The sequence below is a fragment of the Camelus dromedarius genome, chromosome 9, assembly GCF_036321535.1.
Source record: "Camelus dromedarius isolate mCamDro1 chromosome 9, mCamDro1.pat, whole genome shotgun sequence".
Taxonomy (NCBI): domain Eukaryota; kingdom Metazoa; phylum Chordata; class Mammalia; order Artiodactyla; family Camelidae; genus Camelus; species Camelus dromedarius.
Genome location: NC_087444.1, coordinates 2071877 through 2089724, shown reverse-complemented (window position 1 = coordinate 2089724; position 17848 = coordinate 2071877). Strand labels below are relative to the sequence as shown.

At 41.4% G+C, this 17848-nt stretch overlaps 1 protein-coding gene across 1 annotated transcript in view; it reads right to left on the bottom strand.

Moving 5' to 3' along the window:
* Positions 1-287: 287 nt before the first annotated feature.
* The window catches only part of BRDT (bromodomain testis associated), a 42454-nt gene continuing 24893 nt past the window's right edge, over positions 288-17848 (bottom strand). The window contains exons 14-18 of the mRNA XM_064489575.1: positions 14791-15015; positions 14411-14511; positions 8611-8816; positions 7914-8088; positions 288-356 (exon numbers count right to left, since the gene is read on the bottom strand). Coding sequence (XP_064345645.1) covers positions 288-356; positions 7914-8088; positions 8611-8816; positions 14411-14511; positions 14791-15015 — 776 coding nt within the window. The remainder of the gene's footprint in view (positions 357-7913; positions 8089-8610; positions 8817-14410; positions 14512-14790; positions 15016-17848) is intronic.

Here is a 17848-nt window from a genome sequence, read left to right as displayed (position 1 = left end):
CTTAGACAAAGCCTATAATATACATAGTAGACTGTAAAATGAATAACTTCTGGGAATTTATTCAATTTTTAGGGATCCAAAACTATAAAATTCCTGTAAACTATGTCATTAAAAAAATGAACATATAGCTATTAAAAAATGTAAGTGAAAATGTTTAATCATCTTACAGCAGTCAAAATACAGTATAAGACTGGTATCTTGGTGTCTGAAAGCAATCATTTTACCATATGCAGTTTAATCTTTTATGTTATTCATTGTAAGTTGATGGTTAATTAAAAACCTGAGTTTTAATCAAAGTTGTTTTCAAACATTGTCATAATGTCGCTTTGAAGAGTCATATCAATGGTACCAGCCATCTGTAGAAAGGAAGGGAAAATGTAAATGTTACTTAAAAGGTTTATAACTTCATTATATTACATTTATATAAAAAATGATTATGCAACATTTGGAACATACAAAATGAATGCAATTTATTGAACACAATGGATTTGTACACAATTTTAAATTTCTGTTCAAATACTACCTTATTTTTGTTAAAATATTGTTCACGTGGTAAGTAAGAATTAAAACGTAACAAAAACACAAAGAACAAGTTTAACCTCTCTCTCCAAGAGAGAAAATTCTGTGTTAATATAAACATGAACTGAGATTATGTGGTTTCACGGCTCTCTCTGGCCAACACAGTGCTAGACACAAAAGCCTGTTTTCTGAATGGGCTAATACCTTACCTATGTGAGAGAGCTGTAACACGTAGTGCTGAAGCCTGGGGCTTTCCTTGATTCTGCCAATGACTGACTGTGACCTAAGGCAAATTAGCTAACCCAGGCATTTTACGTATATTTATTTTATACACAGATATTTATGAAGATGAGCCAGATTGCATGTATAACACTCAGCACAATGTTGTTTAATAAACACTAAGAAGCTATTTAAACTATATGCCGATGACATGTTACTATATATAGAAAACCCTAAAAGGTCCACACAAAAACTGCTAGAGCTGATGGAAGAATCCAGCAAGGTAGCAGGTTACAAGATTAATGTTCAAAAATCAGTGGCATTTCTTTACACTAACGATGAATCAACAGAAAAAGAAAGTAAAGAAACAATCCCCTTTAAAATAGCATCCAAAGTAATAAAATACCTAGGAATAAATCTAACCAAGGAGATGAAAGAATTATACACAGAAAACTATAAACCACTGATGAAGAAATTAAAGAAGACTTTAAAAAATGGAAAGCTATCCCATGCTCCTGCATTGGAAGAATCAATATTGTTAAAATGGTCACACTGCCCAAGGCAATCTACAGACTTAATGCATGCAATCCCTATCAAATTACCCAGGACATACTTCACAGAACTAGAACAAATCATAATAAAATTTATATGGAACCATCAAAGACCTAGAATTGCCAAAGCATTGCTGAAGAGAAAGAAAGAGGCTGGAGGAATAACTCTCCCAGACTTCAGACAATACTACAGAGCTATGGTCATCAGGACAGCATGGTATTGGTACAAAAACAGACATAGAGACCAATGGAACAGAATAGAGAGCCCAGAAATGAACCCACAAACTTTTGGTCAACTCATCTTCGACAAAGGAGGCAAGAACATACAATGGAATAAAGACAGTCTCTTCAGCAAACGGTGTTGGGAAAACTGGACAGCAGCATGTAAAACAATGAAGCTAGAACACTCCCTTACACCAGACACAAAGATCAACTCAAGATGGATCAAAGACTTAAACATAAGACAAGATACAATAAACCTCCTAGAGGAAAATATAGGCAAAACATTATCTGACATACATCTCAAATATTTTCCCCTAGAAGAAATAAAAGCAAGAATAAACAAATGGGACCTAATGAAACTTACAAGCTTCTGCACAGCAAAGGAAACCATAAGTAAAACAAAACGACAACCTACGGAATGGGAGAAAATTTTTGCAAATGAAACCGACAAAGGGTTGATCTCCAGAATATATAAGCAGCTCATATGACTCAATAAGAAAAAATTAAACAACCCAATCCAAAAATGGGCAAAAGACCTAAACAAGCAATTCTCCAAGGAAGACATACGAATGATCAATAGGCACATGAAAAAATGCTCAATATCACTAATTATGAGAGAAATGCAAATCAAAACTACAATGAGGTATCACCTCACACCAGTCAGAATGGCCATCATTCAAAAATCCACAAATGACAAATGCTGGAGAGGCTGTGGAGAAAAGGGGACCCTCCTGCACTGCTGGTGGAAATGCAGTCTGGTGCAGCCACTGTGGAAAACAGTATGGAGAGTCCTCCAAAGACTACGAATAGACTTAACATATGACCAGGAGTCCCGCTCCTGGGCATATAGCCAGAAGGAACCCTACTTCAAAAAGACACCTGCACCCCAATGTTCATAGCAGCACTATTTACAATAGCCAAAACATGGAAACAGCCTCAATGTCCATCAACAGATGACTGGATAAAGAAGAAGTGGTATATTTATACAACGGAATACTACTCAGCCATAAAAACCGACAACATAACGCCATTTGCAGTAACATGGATGCTCCTGGAGAATGTCATTCTAAGTGAAGTAAGCCAGAAAGAGAAAGAAAAATACCACATGAGAGCGCTCATATGTTGAATCTAAAAAACAAACAAACAAAGCATAAATACAAAACAGAAACAGACTCACAGACATAGAATATAAACTTGTGGTTGCCAAGGGGGTGGGAGGTGGGAAGGGATAGATTAGGATTTCAAAAGTGTAGAATAGATAAACAAGATTATACTGTATAGCACAGGGAAATATACACAAGATCTTTTGGTAGCTCACAGAGAAAAAAATGTGACAATGAATATATATATGTTCATGTATAACTGAAAAATTGTGCTCTACACTGGAATTTGACACAACATTGTAAAATGATTATAAATCAATAAAAAAAAGTTGAAAAAAAAAAAAGGAAGCTATTTAAAATAAGTATAAGAAAAGCTAATTAAGACAAAGAAACAAATGCTCCCTAGCTCTACTCGGAAGCCTTGTCTACACGCCCTGGTGAAGCAAGTCAGTCTTTGCTGCGTCTGAAATGACACAAACTAGGGACGTTTCAAAAATGTTTCATCAGGAAGCAGCAGCAGCCCGGAGGAGGAGGTTAGAGCACCAGCTGGTGATCAGCTGGTTGACTTCCTGGACGGGAACCGTGTTCTCTGGTTACGTGGGAGGTTTAAGATTATGACTTACTTACCAAAAGGACATTAAAGCTATGTGTGACTCTTTTAAATTATGATAATTTCTTCAAATATGCCTTAGAGATAAAAAGATAAATTCTTAAGATCTTAACCCAGGCTGCTTTCCTAATGCCAGCTCTTAGGACACCACATGTCCAGCCCGAACAGTTCCTCAAAAGTTCTATTTTAACCTTCCAATGAGCTGGATACATTGTCCTACTTTATACATTACTGATACTCCTTTAAGTATCCACACATACTGCAAAATTCCAAAAAAGGGTAACAAACTTGTTTTATTTAAAAGTACTTTACTTTAGATTCTCTTCCATCTTGACTAAATCTATACTTGTGGAACGATTATTGATATGGAACTGGCTGCTGTCTCTACCGATTACCCTTCGATACCACTATTAAGTACTAACTACGGCTCTCTGCAGTTGACACCATAACCTGGATATTCCTTTCTCAGTGGTCCTGTGTACACTTCAGCCACTCAAGTTTAAGATCAAAAACTAGGCCGAGGGAATGGGCATGAGGTGAATTCTTGGGCGCTCTCCTCGCATCGAGTGACTGCCTCTGTGTACAGGATGGACCTGGCAGGGAGCAGCAGCCTGAGTCTGGGTCGTCAGGGATGGCAGTAGCAGCTCCGGCGTCAAGCTGTTGCCTGTCAAGCTGTGACAGGCGGCATTTTTAGTCACATTTCAGTGGGTTCCAGAAAAATGCTGGGGATATTAGAAATTATACCAGGCTACCTGGTAGGCTGTTATTAGGTGGCAAGTGGGTGGCGGAGACACCACCTGTGGGTGCCTGGCGTCAGGCCCGTGCGAGCACCCAAAGGAGAGAGCCTGGGTCAGCAGAGACATACTTCCAGCAGAGCACTAGTCAAGTTTCAGTAAAGAGCTCCTAACACACAAGCAAACAAGGCAGTATGAAAAATGTGCTGTTCAAGTTAATTAAAATTAAGTAATACAGGAACTTTGGTTCCTTACTTACATTAGCCACGCTTCACGTGCTCAGTAACACGTGGCTACTGCTGTGTCTGACCGCACCGAGCGCGCTCCTCTCGCTGCAGAGCGCCCTGCAAGCGCACCCTGCTCTAGAGTGACGCCACCCGTGACACAGCGCCGCTGACTGCGGTCTGTTTCTGCCTTCATATTATAAATGAGAAGCTGAAAAAAAGCTGGGATATTGTTTCCTAGGGAATTTATTTGTATCATAGTCAATACTGTAGCCAAAGCCAATGGATTTTTTCTTCTGGAGCTAATGTTCCTATTATGTCCTATGTATTCACATGACTTCCCAGGATTACAAAAATATCCAGCACCCAAAACAAGGTAAAATTCATAACATCTGGCATCATTGGTTACCAGGTAAGTAAAGAAGTATAAAAACATTATCTGTAGAGGAGATTAATCAATCGATCGAAATCAACCCAGAAGCGACGCAGATGTCAGCATTAGCAGAGAAGCCCATTAAACAGCTATGATAACTGCATCCTATTTGTTCCAAGTTTAACAGAGATACAAAAAACATTAAAAGACCTGAATCAAACTTCTGGAGATGACCACCACTGTGTCTGAGGTGGGACAACCAGTGGCCCAACATAAAGGGAATTGGAGTCACAAAAAGGAGAAAAAGAGGAAACACAAAAAATATGAAGAAATAATGGCCAAAAATTTTCCAAGCTTGATAAAAACTACAAACATACATCTCCAATAAGCTCAACAAAGCACAAGGAACATGACAAAAACAGTTACTGAAAATCCAGTGATGAATAAAACTGTTAAAAGTGGCCAGAGGAAAGGCATGTTTTATACAGAGGAACAAAGATACCAAATTTCTCATTAGAAACAAAGCAAGCAAGAAGACACTGAAGGCATCTTTAAAGCACTAAAAGAAAAAGTACTAACAATCTAGAATTCAATATCCAGCAAAAACATTTTTAAAAATGAAGGCAAGTTAAAAACACATCCACACCACAGACTCACAGACATAGTAAACAATCTTATGGTTACCAGGGGGAAAGGGGTAGGAAGGAATAAATTTGGGAGTTTGAGATTTGCAAATGATAACCACTATATATAAAAATAGATTTAAAAAACCAAATTTCTTCTGTATGGCACAGGGAACTATATTTAGTATCTCATAATAACCGTTAATGAAAAAGAAAATGAAAACAAATGTGTGTATATATATGCATGACTGGGACACTGTGCTGTGCACCAGAAATTGACACATTGTAACTGACTAATTAAACTTCAAATGAAACACATTCACACAAAAACCTATACACAAATGTTCACAGCAGCTGTATTTTAATTGCTGTAACTTTGAAGCAACCAAGATGTCTATCAGTGGGTAAACTGTGGTACATTTTATACAATGGAAGGTTATTCAGCACTCAAAAGATACTAGCTATCAATCTATGAAGACACAGGGAAACTTCAATGCTTACAGCTAAGTGAAAGAAGCCAATGTGAAAAAGCTGTGTATATTGTATGATTTCAGATGACATTCTGAAAATGGCAAAGCTATGGCGATAGTAAAAAGATCAGTGGTTGGCAGGGGTTCAGGAGGGAGGGGTGAACAGCAGGAGCACAGGGGCTTCTCAGGAGAGGGAGGGCACTCTGATGGTACCATAATGGCTGATGTATGTCACTGTACATTTGTCAAAAGCGATGAAAAGTGTAACACAAAGCGTGAACCTGATGTGAACTATGGCCTTTGCTTGATGAACTAAGACTGCCAGCGACGTATCAATGCTGGGTCACAGACTGCAGCAAACGCACCGCACTGACGTGGGATGTGACGGTGGGGGGGCTTGCGCATTTGTGGGGAAAAGGGAGGAACATGTGGGAACTCTTTATACTTTCGTTCAGTTTTGCTGTGAATCTAAAACGCTCTAAAAATAAAGTATATTAATGGAAAACAAAGGCCAAACAAAGCTATTTTCAGACACACAAAAGCTGAAAGAATTCGTCACCAGCTGACCCACACTGCAAGAAATGTTAAAAAGAGCTCCCTTGGGGAAAGGAGGATTACACCATTTGAAATCTGGATCTAAACAAATGAAAAACACTGAAACGCTAACTACGTAAGATTTTTTTCATATCATTTAAAACTTTTAGAGATAACCTGACTGCTTAAACAACAGCCTAAAGCCTGGGAGGGGAGACATGGAAGCACACTGTTGCAAGGCTATTGTGCTAAATGTGAAAAGGTATAACATAACTTGAAGACTGTGACAAGCTGAAGTATATGTTAGAAACCCCAAAACAACCACTAAAGTAAAAACAAAGAGTTACTGGTAATAAACCAATGAAGGAAATAAAATGGAATCACAAAAACTACTTGCTTAATCTAAAAGAACACAGGAAAAATAAGAAAAAGAAAAGAACAGATGACACAAACAAAAAAAAGCAAGACAATGGACTCAAACTTAACCGTATCAGGAACCATATTGAACATAACTGGTTAAACATTCCTATAAAAGGCAGAGACTGGATTTTTTCAAAAAAGGCAAGATTTCACTACATGTTGCCTGCGAGAAAATCACATTAAACATAAAGCAGAGGGAAGTTAAAAGTAAAAGAACGGAACACTTTCGCAGCATGCTAACACTAGACATAAAAAGGTGAAACAGTTGTATTTCAGAGGAAATGGTATCACCAGGAATAAAAGTCATTTTGTAATGAGAAGGAGGTCAATTAATCAAGAGGACATATTAAGCCTAAATGTTTATGCACCTAATAACACCTTCAAAATACATGAAATAGATTGACAGAATTACAAGGGTAAAAAGACCAGTCTGCAATTATACAATCGTAGATGCCAATGCCCTTCTCAATATCTGACAGAACAAGCAGGCAGAGAATCAGCAAGAACTCAGCAGATTCGAAAAAACACTATAAATCACCTTGGCTTGTTTAATACTCTGCCCACCAGCAGGAGAAGACACATTCTTCTCAAGTGCACAGAGAATTATTTACCAAGGTACAACATAATCTGGGACACAAAACAAGTGTTAGTGAGTTTAAAAGAATTCAAGACATTATATGGTCTCTGACCACAATGGAATCCAATTAGAAGTCATTAATTTTCTATTATTTTCACTAAGCCAAAACATTTCCAAATATTTGGAAACTAACTAACACATTTTTAAACAATCCATGGATAAAGGAATGAATCAATTCTACTTTTTAAAACATCACTTTCCATATATTTAGGAATCCTAAACACAGGCCTCTTTTCAATTCATACAGGAGGTTTACAGGTTATTCAGGAGTAATAACAGGAGGTGATTTTACCCACGTGCCAGGCATTTTTATATGTGCTGAATACGTGTAAATTCATTTCACCTGTCGCCTTTATTATTCCTACTTTACAGGTAAGGAAACTGAGGCACAGGGAGGTTATATGAATAGCCCAGGTCCGAAAGTCTAGTAAGTGGCAGAACCAGGATTTGAACCCAAAGGCTAGCAGCTCCAGGACTGATGCTCTGTTATTACAGTATGCTTGTGTCTTTCAACTGTGAAATTTTAATGTTACTCTGATTTTAGAAGCTGACCATCACTACAGAGGCCACTCCACTAAGGAGGTGACTGGCACTGCAGAGCCACCCGGAAGACAGCTTCGAGCACGAGAAGACGCCGCCCCGCCAGGCCCTCCCCTGTCAGCCAGTCCACTCACTGCCTCTCGCCTCCTCCGCGCTTGCTCTTTCTCCCGAGCTAAATTCCGGTCTCTGAGAAGCCAGAGTCGGCCTTTATCCTGCGCCGCCAGCGACTGCTGACGTTCCTTCTGCTCGGCTCCAAGACACTTGTTTTGCATTTTATCTGGAAAAGGTTCTTGAGTGCAGCCGTGGTCACTTGAAGAAACAGTAAAGTTCAAAGTAGGTTTCAAGCGCCTTGAAAGTTTTTATTACTAACATACGTTGTTAAATGAACAAATAAAATGCAATGTTCTAGATACCCTTTTTCATATATTATGACATTATTTTTAAGATTTATTTTTGATGTCAAATTTTACATCAGGTAATCTCTGTTAACGAAGAGCAGGTTTTGGAAAACTATGACCAAGATTTACCATTATCTTCTTATGCACAGAATGGAAACTATATGAAGACATTCCCGGGAAATTATGATGTCTTTATAACTTAGCAGTATTAGAATCTTTAATAGCTTAATCAATCACTTGACTATTTCTGTCCTCTCCAAAACAGATACTACTACTTACCAAAAAACAATCAACGAAAACTTACTTTCTGCAATTATACTTTGATCTGTGGTCTACTAAATGCTGAATTAGTCACTTCAAAATAGAAATTTAATGTATTTTAAATACATGTCTGTGTCTCCCAGAGCCTCCATTAACCTGGTAAGTTACAGACCTCTGATTTTCTTGAGGTGCCTGAGTGTCCTTTGTATTCTGCTCCAGATGTTTCCGTATTAGTTCCTGTGTGCGGGCTCTTACTTCCTTTTCTATCGCTGCTTTTCTGAACTGGTTGAAGAGCTCATCTGATGATTTCAGTGCACCTGATGTTTTAACTGGTTTGCCTAAACTTTTCCAAGAGTCTGCATTCTTGATCTTTAGATCCTGAAACAAATATCTGATTCAGTTTATGTCTAAAGATGACAACTAAATTTTGGAAGAAAAGCAATATTTCTTGATACAGTAATGGATCAAAAGTAAAGATTCCAAAGGCTTCAGGTAATTTTACTAAACTTAAGTTTAGTAAACATGTTAAAGGTTTCTAAAGTCAGAAATAGCATAACAGATTAGCTAAATTCAATTATTCATCTAAGATCAAATTAAAATAGCATGCTTGACAATTATTTCAACTTAATGTAAAACATATATGTTAAGGGGATGACAATCTATAAGAAATATAAAAATTAACTGATCACTGTAATCAAGATATTTATCAAGATATTTATGATCCTATGGGGAAAATAAAGCAAAAATATACAAACGATTAATCAGAGGCAAAGTAAGATAATGCCAGAGTTTTAAAACCTAGTTTTCTCAGTTGCACTAGACATTTCAAGGGCTCAATAACCGTATGTGGCTAGTGGCTATCATTTTGGACACTGGATATTACATGTCTAGATGGCCCTTCTAAGCAATTAACCTGCCACATTCTCCATGATAGTTAATGTTACACCACAAACATGCCTTAGTAATTTTAAGACTGAAATCATGTCAAGATTCTTTCCTGACCACAATGAAAATAATAGAATACCTAGAGTGTGTACGAAACCACAAAAGCCCCCAAAAAGTCAAAGCAATTTTGAGAACGAACAAAACTGAAGAGATCACGCTTTCTGACTTCAAGCTGTATTACAAAGTTACAGTAATCAAAACGTATGGTATTGGCATAAAAACAAACACACAGCTCAATGAAACAGAATAGAGAGTCCAAAAATAAATGCATGCACTTACGCATTCACAACAAAGGAGTGAAGGATATAAAATGGGGACAGGACAGTCTCTAATAGGCGGTGTTGGGAAAACTGGCCAGCCACATGCAAAAGACTGAAACTAGACTACTATTTCACACCATACACAAAAATCAACTCAAAATGGATTAAGGGCTTGAATATAAGACCTGAAATCATAATTATAACCCCTAGAAGAAAACATAGATGCTAAGCTCCTTGACATCCATCCTGGTGATGAGTTTTTTGAACTTGACACCAAAAGCAAAGGCAACAAAAGCAAAAATAAACAAGTGGAACTACGACAAACTACAAAGCTTCTGCGTACCAAAGGAAACAAACACAAAATGGAAAGGCAACCTGCTGGATGGCAGAAAATACATGCAAATCATGTGTCTGATAAAAGGTTAATATCTAAGATAAAGAACTCATACAACTCAACAGCAGAAAAACAAACAAGCTGAATAAAACACGGGCAGAGAATCTAAACTGACATTTTTGCAAAGAGAACATACAGATGGCCAATAAATCCATGAAAAGGTGCTCAACATCACCAATCATAATGGGATATTAATCAGAAGGGAAGTACAAATCAAAGCCCTGATGAGACACCACCTTCACACCTGTCAGCATGGCTACTATCAAAAAGACAAAAGATAACTGTTGGTGAGCATGTGGAGAAAAGTGTTGGTGGGAATTTAAATTGATATGGCTGTTGCAGAAGACAGCATAGAGGCACCTCAAAACCCAAAAAGTGTAACTGCTAAATGACCCAGCAGTCCCACGTCTGGGTACACGGCTACAGGAAATGAAAGCAGAATCCTGAAGAAAGATCTGCACTCCCCTGGTCACTGCGGCATTACTCACAGCAGCCAAGACTGGAAGGAACACACGGGCCCGTCAGTGGATGAATGGGAGAAGAAAATGTGGCATACGTACACCGTGGAGTATTATTCAGCCATAAAAAACCAAGGAAATCTTGCCACTTGCGACAACATGGATGGACTTTGAGGGCATTATGCTAAGTGAAATTAAGTCAGACAAATACCATATGCTCTCACTTGTATGTGGAATCTTAAAAAAAAAAACAAGGAACAACAGCCCCCCAAAAAAGCCCCAAATTTATAGACAGAAAAGACTGGTTGTTGCCGGAGGAGGGGGTGAGAAGTGGGCAAAATGAATGAAGAGAGTCAAAAGGCACAAATTTCCAGTGTAAAATTAGTCCTGGGGATGTAACGTGCAGCGTGGTGACTACAGTTAGTAAGGCTATTATATATTTGAAATTTGCTGAGAGTAGATCTTAAAAGTTCTCATCACAAGAAAAAAAATGTGAACTATGTTGGGAGAGTGACAGACTAGACTTCCTGTGGGGGCAATTTCTCAGTATATACAAACATCAGATCTTTAAGGTGCATTCCTGAAACTAGTAATGTCTTGTGTCAGTTCTACCTTAAGTTAAAAAAAAGAGCTCATCTACTTGTCCGCGGTGGGGGAGGGGGCCGTGCGGCGCCTAGCCGCCCCGTCCAACTTTCTGGTTTCGGTCACCGCCTCCGCAGTAAGTACGCTTGCTCGCTCCTTTCTTTTGTTTCCGTGAACTATTAGGTCGAAATTTGTCCATGGTCTCAGTAAGGCAGAAAGAGAACTTGTGACAAGACACCCCCATAAGCCTTCTTAGTTTCCGGCCTGAAGTCGTAAAAGGAGTCAGACAGCCCTCCTCGCCCCGACCGCACGACGGCCTTCGCCGCTGGCCGCCCAGCTGTGCTTATTAAGTCCTTCCTCTGTGTTGCCGACTAAACCTGTCTTTGTTCCTGTCCACGGAATGGGCTGCTCAGACTTCGTTTTTTACTGAGTCAGCAAAGAATCTTGCCTTCGGACAGAGGTGTGGACCAGGGCAGGCAACATCTGGTAGCATATTTACTAGGAAGTGAAGAGAGGATGAAACCCTGGTCTCTCTGTCCCTGAAATTTCTGTTTGATCGCAATGAAATTCTGGCAGACCATCAAACAGGGAAGTTCACGTTTGGGTTTGGAGTTCAGGACAGTTTTCAGGTATCACAGAGAAGAATAAAACTTCTGGCAGGCAGAGCTGAGGATGGAAAGCACTCCTCACTGAAGAAAGAACATGACAGTTGAACAGCACAGGTGTATCTGGGGAGAAGCGAGAAGTTCAGTTCCAGTGAGTCACAAGGCAGACAGTTAAGGCTGAACAGCTGGCTGGCGTCATGATGTGAAGGTGTTTCACCTTCATTCTGGAGCCCAAGTTAGAACCACTGCAGGTCTGTACACACCAGTAATACGCTCAGAGCAGCACATGGGGAGGAGCAGTGCAGGGCTGTTAAAGGCAGAAGCGACCAGAACAAGGAGGGCTCCAGTTAGTCCGACCAGCTGTGAATGTTACAGAGAGCTCGGAGTGAAGGCAGTGAACCCTGGTTTGTGGGGCAGAAGTAGAAAAGGAAATATCTTGAAAGTAAAACCCAAAGAGTTTAGCAATTCCTCAGCTGCAGGGGACTGAGAAGTCAAAAGTGACTAAAAGTCACAGGAAGTCAGGTCTAGAAGTATGTACCTGAGTCCTCCGCAGAGAGACTGTACCTGGTACCTGACCACTGTGGATGTCCCGTCAGAGAGAAGCAGTGCAAGGCCCTGGCTCCCTCCCCCTCCAGGACTCAGGGAGGGAGGCAGCAGTCTTAGACACCACTGGTTCCTCCGACAGGGCAAATTACAGGAACAAGGGAACAGTTATATTCTGGGTAAAATTAAGGCATAGCTTCTCAACTAGGGGTGGTCCTCCTCTGCCCCGGGAAGACATCTGGCAACGTCAGAGCAAGCTTCTGCTTGTCCCACAGTGGTGGGGAGGGTGTACAGCACCCGGTGGGCAGAGGTTAGGGTTCCTGGGAAGCACCCTACAACGCACAGCCCTACTCCCAGCGGAAACCTGCCCAGCCTAAAACGTCAATAGTGCTATAACTGAGGAAGTCTGGTTTCAAATGTAAGCAGGTGGTGGGAAAATAAGACAAAAGGAATGATAGAGACCACGGAGATGGCTGGAGAGCTCCACAAAACGTCTCTGTCAAATGAAAGAAAATTAATAAGAGAGAGGAGTCTTGGCAAGAAGGGTAGCTTTTCTTGAGGCAGAAGTAAGAGAACAGCAAAGGTGCTGCTCTGAGTAAAATGACAAGAGGCTGGGAGTTTGCTGAAATGTTTTATTTAATCTCAGCTCTTCTTCGGGCAAGTGCTCGAACTGTCTGGGCTACAGTTTATTCACAAAGACTAATTCTCAAAAATCTCTCCTAGCGCCCAAATTCTGTAGCCTCCCTTTCAGGTGAGTGGTCACCTGCTGACAACGAGTAAGCAAGGGTGGGAAACAACACCAAGAACGGCAACAGTCTGTTGCGAAGGGAACAAGCCACACAGCCCCATTCCTGCAGAAGCTGTCACTTCAACACTGAGTCCCTGCTGCGCGTGAGGCACTAGGGACAGACAGACAGACAGCGGACGTGGTCGCGTGTACCGTCGGCACAGGCCCCAGCGGCCTGGCACTTACTGGATGTTCTGCTGCTTATCTGTGCTGTAACCGCTTTGCCCCTTTGAGAATCTTCTTGCTGCTTTCAAACCTGATTATGGGTCAGCCTAGATTACAGTCTTGTTAAATTAGAAACAAAGAATTTAGTACACAGTAAACCAAGATTTAATTTGAGAAACTGCTGCATTATGCTTTCCATCCTAAAGGAGATGGATGACACTTCTGTTGTCCAAATAAAAAAACAATAAAATAACGGGGAGGGCGTAGCTCAGGGTTAGAGCGCGAGCTTAGCATGCATGAAGTCCTGGGTTCAATTCCCAGCGCCTCCATAAAAAAATAGTAACACTAAGTTTAAAAAACAGTAAAATAAAATTATGTTGGATATCAGAAAAAGCACTTTTAAAATGGTTCTTATCAATAAAAATCACCCAAATTAAACACAGGACTCTTTGATGATCATAATTATTAGCAGAGCATTATGTACGAAAGTCAGAGATTCTAAGAACAAGAAAACATAAGCGCCAAAGCACTGTGCTCCTTGCGGTGAACTGTCAGACCCCCTAGCACGCCCACACAAAAGGATTTGTCCTCTGAAGTATTTACAGTGAGAAAGGAAAGGAACGAATGGAAGGAAAGGAGGGAGAGCGAGGGAGGGAAAAAGGGGGCTATGTGAATATCTCACTTACGGTTTCTGAGAATTACTAGATTCAAATGTCTAGAATAGTGTCTGATGTATCTAATGCATCCCAAACATCTCGAGCACTTGCTGAAGTGCTCAGTGTATGGCTGAAGATTAAGTGCACGAAAGACTCCATTAAGAAATTACCATAACAAATTCCAAAAGATAGTTTTGTAACATGTTTTAAAATCAGGATAGCTGGTAGGGGGGAGGGTATAGCTTGGCGGTGGAGCACATGCTTAGCACGCACGAGGTCCTGGGTTCAATCCCCAGCACCTCCACTAAAAAACAAAAAACAAAAATAAAAAACAACATCAGGGTAACTGGCAAACATTACAGAATTTACAATTAAACACAAGTATGGGGACTAATGTAGAAAGTGGGGACACGTGTTGCTCACAGGTTAACTTTTTTTTTTAACAAATAGGCAAAAATTAGTCTTAGAGATCCAAAAATTCATTCAAATTAGGGTTTAAAATACCTCTTGTACTACTTCCATACTTCGATTTTAAATCCCTTCAAGATTTATGAGAAAACAATAAGATGACTCTTACCTTCTGCACAGGAAGGTGACATTCTGATTCTGATGCCACTGTGTCGTCACCGCCGGCCTGATGCCGCGCAGGCGGGGCAGCCAGGCGCTGCTCAGAACCTCCTGCATGCAACAGTAGAACAGTACAGTCAAGACACTGCATCCTGAGCCTCCACAATCGGACCTTTCTCTCCCCTAGGCCACAAACGGCGAATAACATTGTTTGTGCTTCTTAACTTTGGAGTATTCTTACTCGGGGAATTGTTACACTGTAAAATAAACATTTTTCACTTGAAACTTACCTCCTTCCCTTTTCTTCTTCTTCGTCTTTTTTGGTTTTTTCTGTCAGCATACAGCACAGCTGACATTGTGGCTCATCCACCAAAACCTACGGAGCCCCGCCCGGGGCGCAGCGGCCCTGCCTGCGCACGGACCTCCGTCCCAGGCGCGGCCTTCCCCGGGCCGGGCCGGTGGCGGCGACCCTGCCCCCACACCAGTGCACCACTTGGAGGAGGGCGAGCCGGGGCCAACGCAGGGCTTCCAGGGGCAGGCGCTTCCTGGTGGCCGAAGTGAGGACAAAGGCAAGACAAAGAACGGAGAGGACAGACACAGGACACCTGAAGTACCCTGTGAGGGGAGAGGAGTCAGACACGCAACGTCGCGTGAGGTGAAGGGGACAGACTACGCAGTCCCGAGAGATGGGAAGCCTTCACACGAGCACTTCGCCCGTTACGAGTGACGCCAGGGGCGGACACAGAGCTCACGCCTCGGGCAGGCCAGGCCTGAGTGACGGACCTGCTCCCGGACTGCTCGTGTGCATGCTGTCAAAATTCCTCATTGTGTGAGCCAGTTTGGAGCTGACTTTTCTGTCATTTGTGACCAAGAGCATCCTCGGGTATGAAATTTAATTGAGTCATTTCTGTTTCAGTTCTCTCCAGCTCTTGTCTATAGGTCCCAACTAATTGGCTCAAGCTCATAAAATCCTGGTCACCTAGAATTATGGGAACTGACACCTAAGCCTCTACCGCCCATCAGTTCCTTTGGTTATCTGGCTGAATCACACTACTTAAACTTAAGGTCTGAAGAAGGAAGGTCCATTAAAGGAGATGAGTGAGCACAGGAGGGTGAGACAAAACACTGTCAGCGGATGCCTGAATAAAAGAACAAAGTTTAAATTCGCGTGTCCCTACCAGGCTCAGTGGACCTACGTCTTCTCAGTTAAACAGGAGTGGAAAAACAGGGAGAAAAGCTCTCAGGAGAGAACTACGTCCTTTCTCTGCCTAGGGTCAGAGCAGGAAGAGCACACATGTCAACAGCAGTAAATTATAAATGACTCAGTTGGATGACTCTAAGTTGGTAAGCGGTGCCAGTGCCATTATCAAGAATTAAAGAGGAAAGATTTAAATGTGGGAATTAAAAGGGGGAAGTCCACTTTGGCATGCTGTGTCTGAGATGCCCATGTGCTGTTTAAGATGCTTGGTAGAGTTGTATGAACGTGTCTGAGGCCTGGATGCATGAGCTGTGAAAATGAGACTAGAAGTCACAGACACCAAGGAGAATGCCCAGGGAGAATGTGTAAGTGGAGCCTCCAGCCTGTTACATGCCATAGTGAGTAGAAAATGACCCATGTGTGGCACACTGGGGCAAACGGGAGGTCTGCTTCAAGCCTGCTGCTGTGAGAGCTGAGGGGGGGGTCCTGGCTTAGAAAGTCGTGCTTTGGAACACGGCTAGAAAGGCCTGGAGAAAAGCAAAATGGTAAGATGCTTAAGATGCTTGAGCACGTGGCTCAGAGTACTGTCAACATTTAAAGGAAGGCAGGTAAAGAAGGAACCTCGTAAGGAGCATTCAGAGATGGGACAGTCAAGAGAACAGTGTCACAAAAGCCAAGGTCCAACTCTCTGAAAAACATTTTCGTATGGATGACCCTCTGCTCCTCCACACGATACGGAACTCACTTTCGCAGACCTCTGCTCTTCATCTGGGTTCCAGGCCCGCCAGCCTGCATCTGTGACCAGCCGCCGTCCCCCGCGCCGCCCAGGCTCCCACCCCTTTGTTATTAAAACCCAGCGTGTTCTCACCCTTGGGAGAGCTGTTACGCCGCCCCTGTGTTTTCTCTCTCTTTCCCCTTTTCTTCTTTCCATTACTTAATTTTTTTCCGACTACTCCCACAGCCCACCCGGCCTCTTCCTTGTCTGGTGCCTACGCGCCGTTGCTCCAGCTGCCCCGACACAGCACCGGGAGGCTAACCCCCCTGACGCGCGTTCTGTCGGAACCCTTTCGCTGGCTGCCCACTGACTACGCCGTGACTGCCAAGCTCAGAGTCTCCAGGTACTGCAGTTCTTTATGGTCTGAACCTCACCTACCTTTCCAAATTTATTTCCTTGTATTCCTGCTTATCCAACCAAAGCGTTGGTCATGGCGAATTACTGGTCACCTGAATACCTTCCTATGTGTTGCTCCCTCTAACAAAAATGCCTCTCAAGCCTGTATACACAAATACACGTCTTCCAAAGAGACTGTGCAATTCTGCCTTCCTCATCTCCTTAAATTTCGTTTTTGCCTCTTTTAGGGCACATTATTTTTACTTTACAGACCAGTTGCTGTTTTTTCCTACTAGATGGAAAACTCCTTGATTTACCTTCCACTTGCCATGTTCAGTCACACTTTCATGATAGCATATTTAAAAAAAATTCTTAATACAATTGAGGGAAGACTTTTATGAGCTGGGGAAAGGATAAACTATAAAGATAAGCTGAGTAATCGTCTGTGACTAAAAACTCCAACTTATTTTAAGGGAAAAAAAACCAGACATCTTCCAGTTCATGTGGAGATGATGACAAAGATTTTGAAGAAAACTGACAACACTTAAGACTTCAACTTAAGTATTTTTGTACTCTAACACTCTTGTCAAACCACAAGAAAACTTCAGTAGAAACATTTCTGCCTTCATTGTGTAATGGTTTAACCAAAAATTTATTTCCACCAAGATCAAACTCCAGAAAGGTAAAATTCCATATACATTTTATAGGTTATATACATTAGCAGTTTCCCTTGGGCACAGTGCCACCTACAGTTGGCAAATGCAAACCACTCCGGTTCTGAAAAATTTGCTGAGCACAGCAGAACAGCCACTCGGCATCAGAAGCTGAAGGAATACGATAAACCGACCCCCACCGAAGACTCAGACATTTAAAGCCTGATTTTCATGGGTAGGATGTTTTCTTAAAATAGGAACAAAAGACCATCTTGACTGCATTCTTTCCACTACTTTTCAATGTCTTTGTTCTTCTTCAAAGCTATCCCTGCCATTCTTCTATGAACCCACTATAATGAAAACAGCAACTTTTCTCTATTCTGGTTCTTTCTGATCAACCTTCAAATGTTTTCAAATCTCTCAATTTCAAAACTCAAAACAAAACCACCTCGCCCAGTCTTACAAAAATCAAAAGTAAAAAAGCCC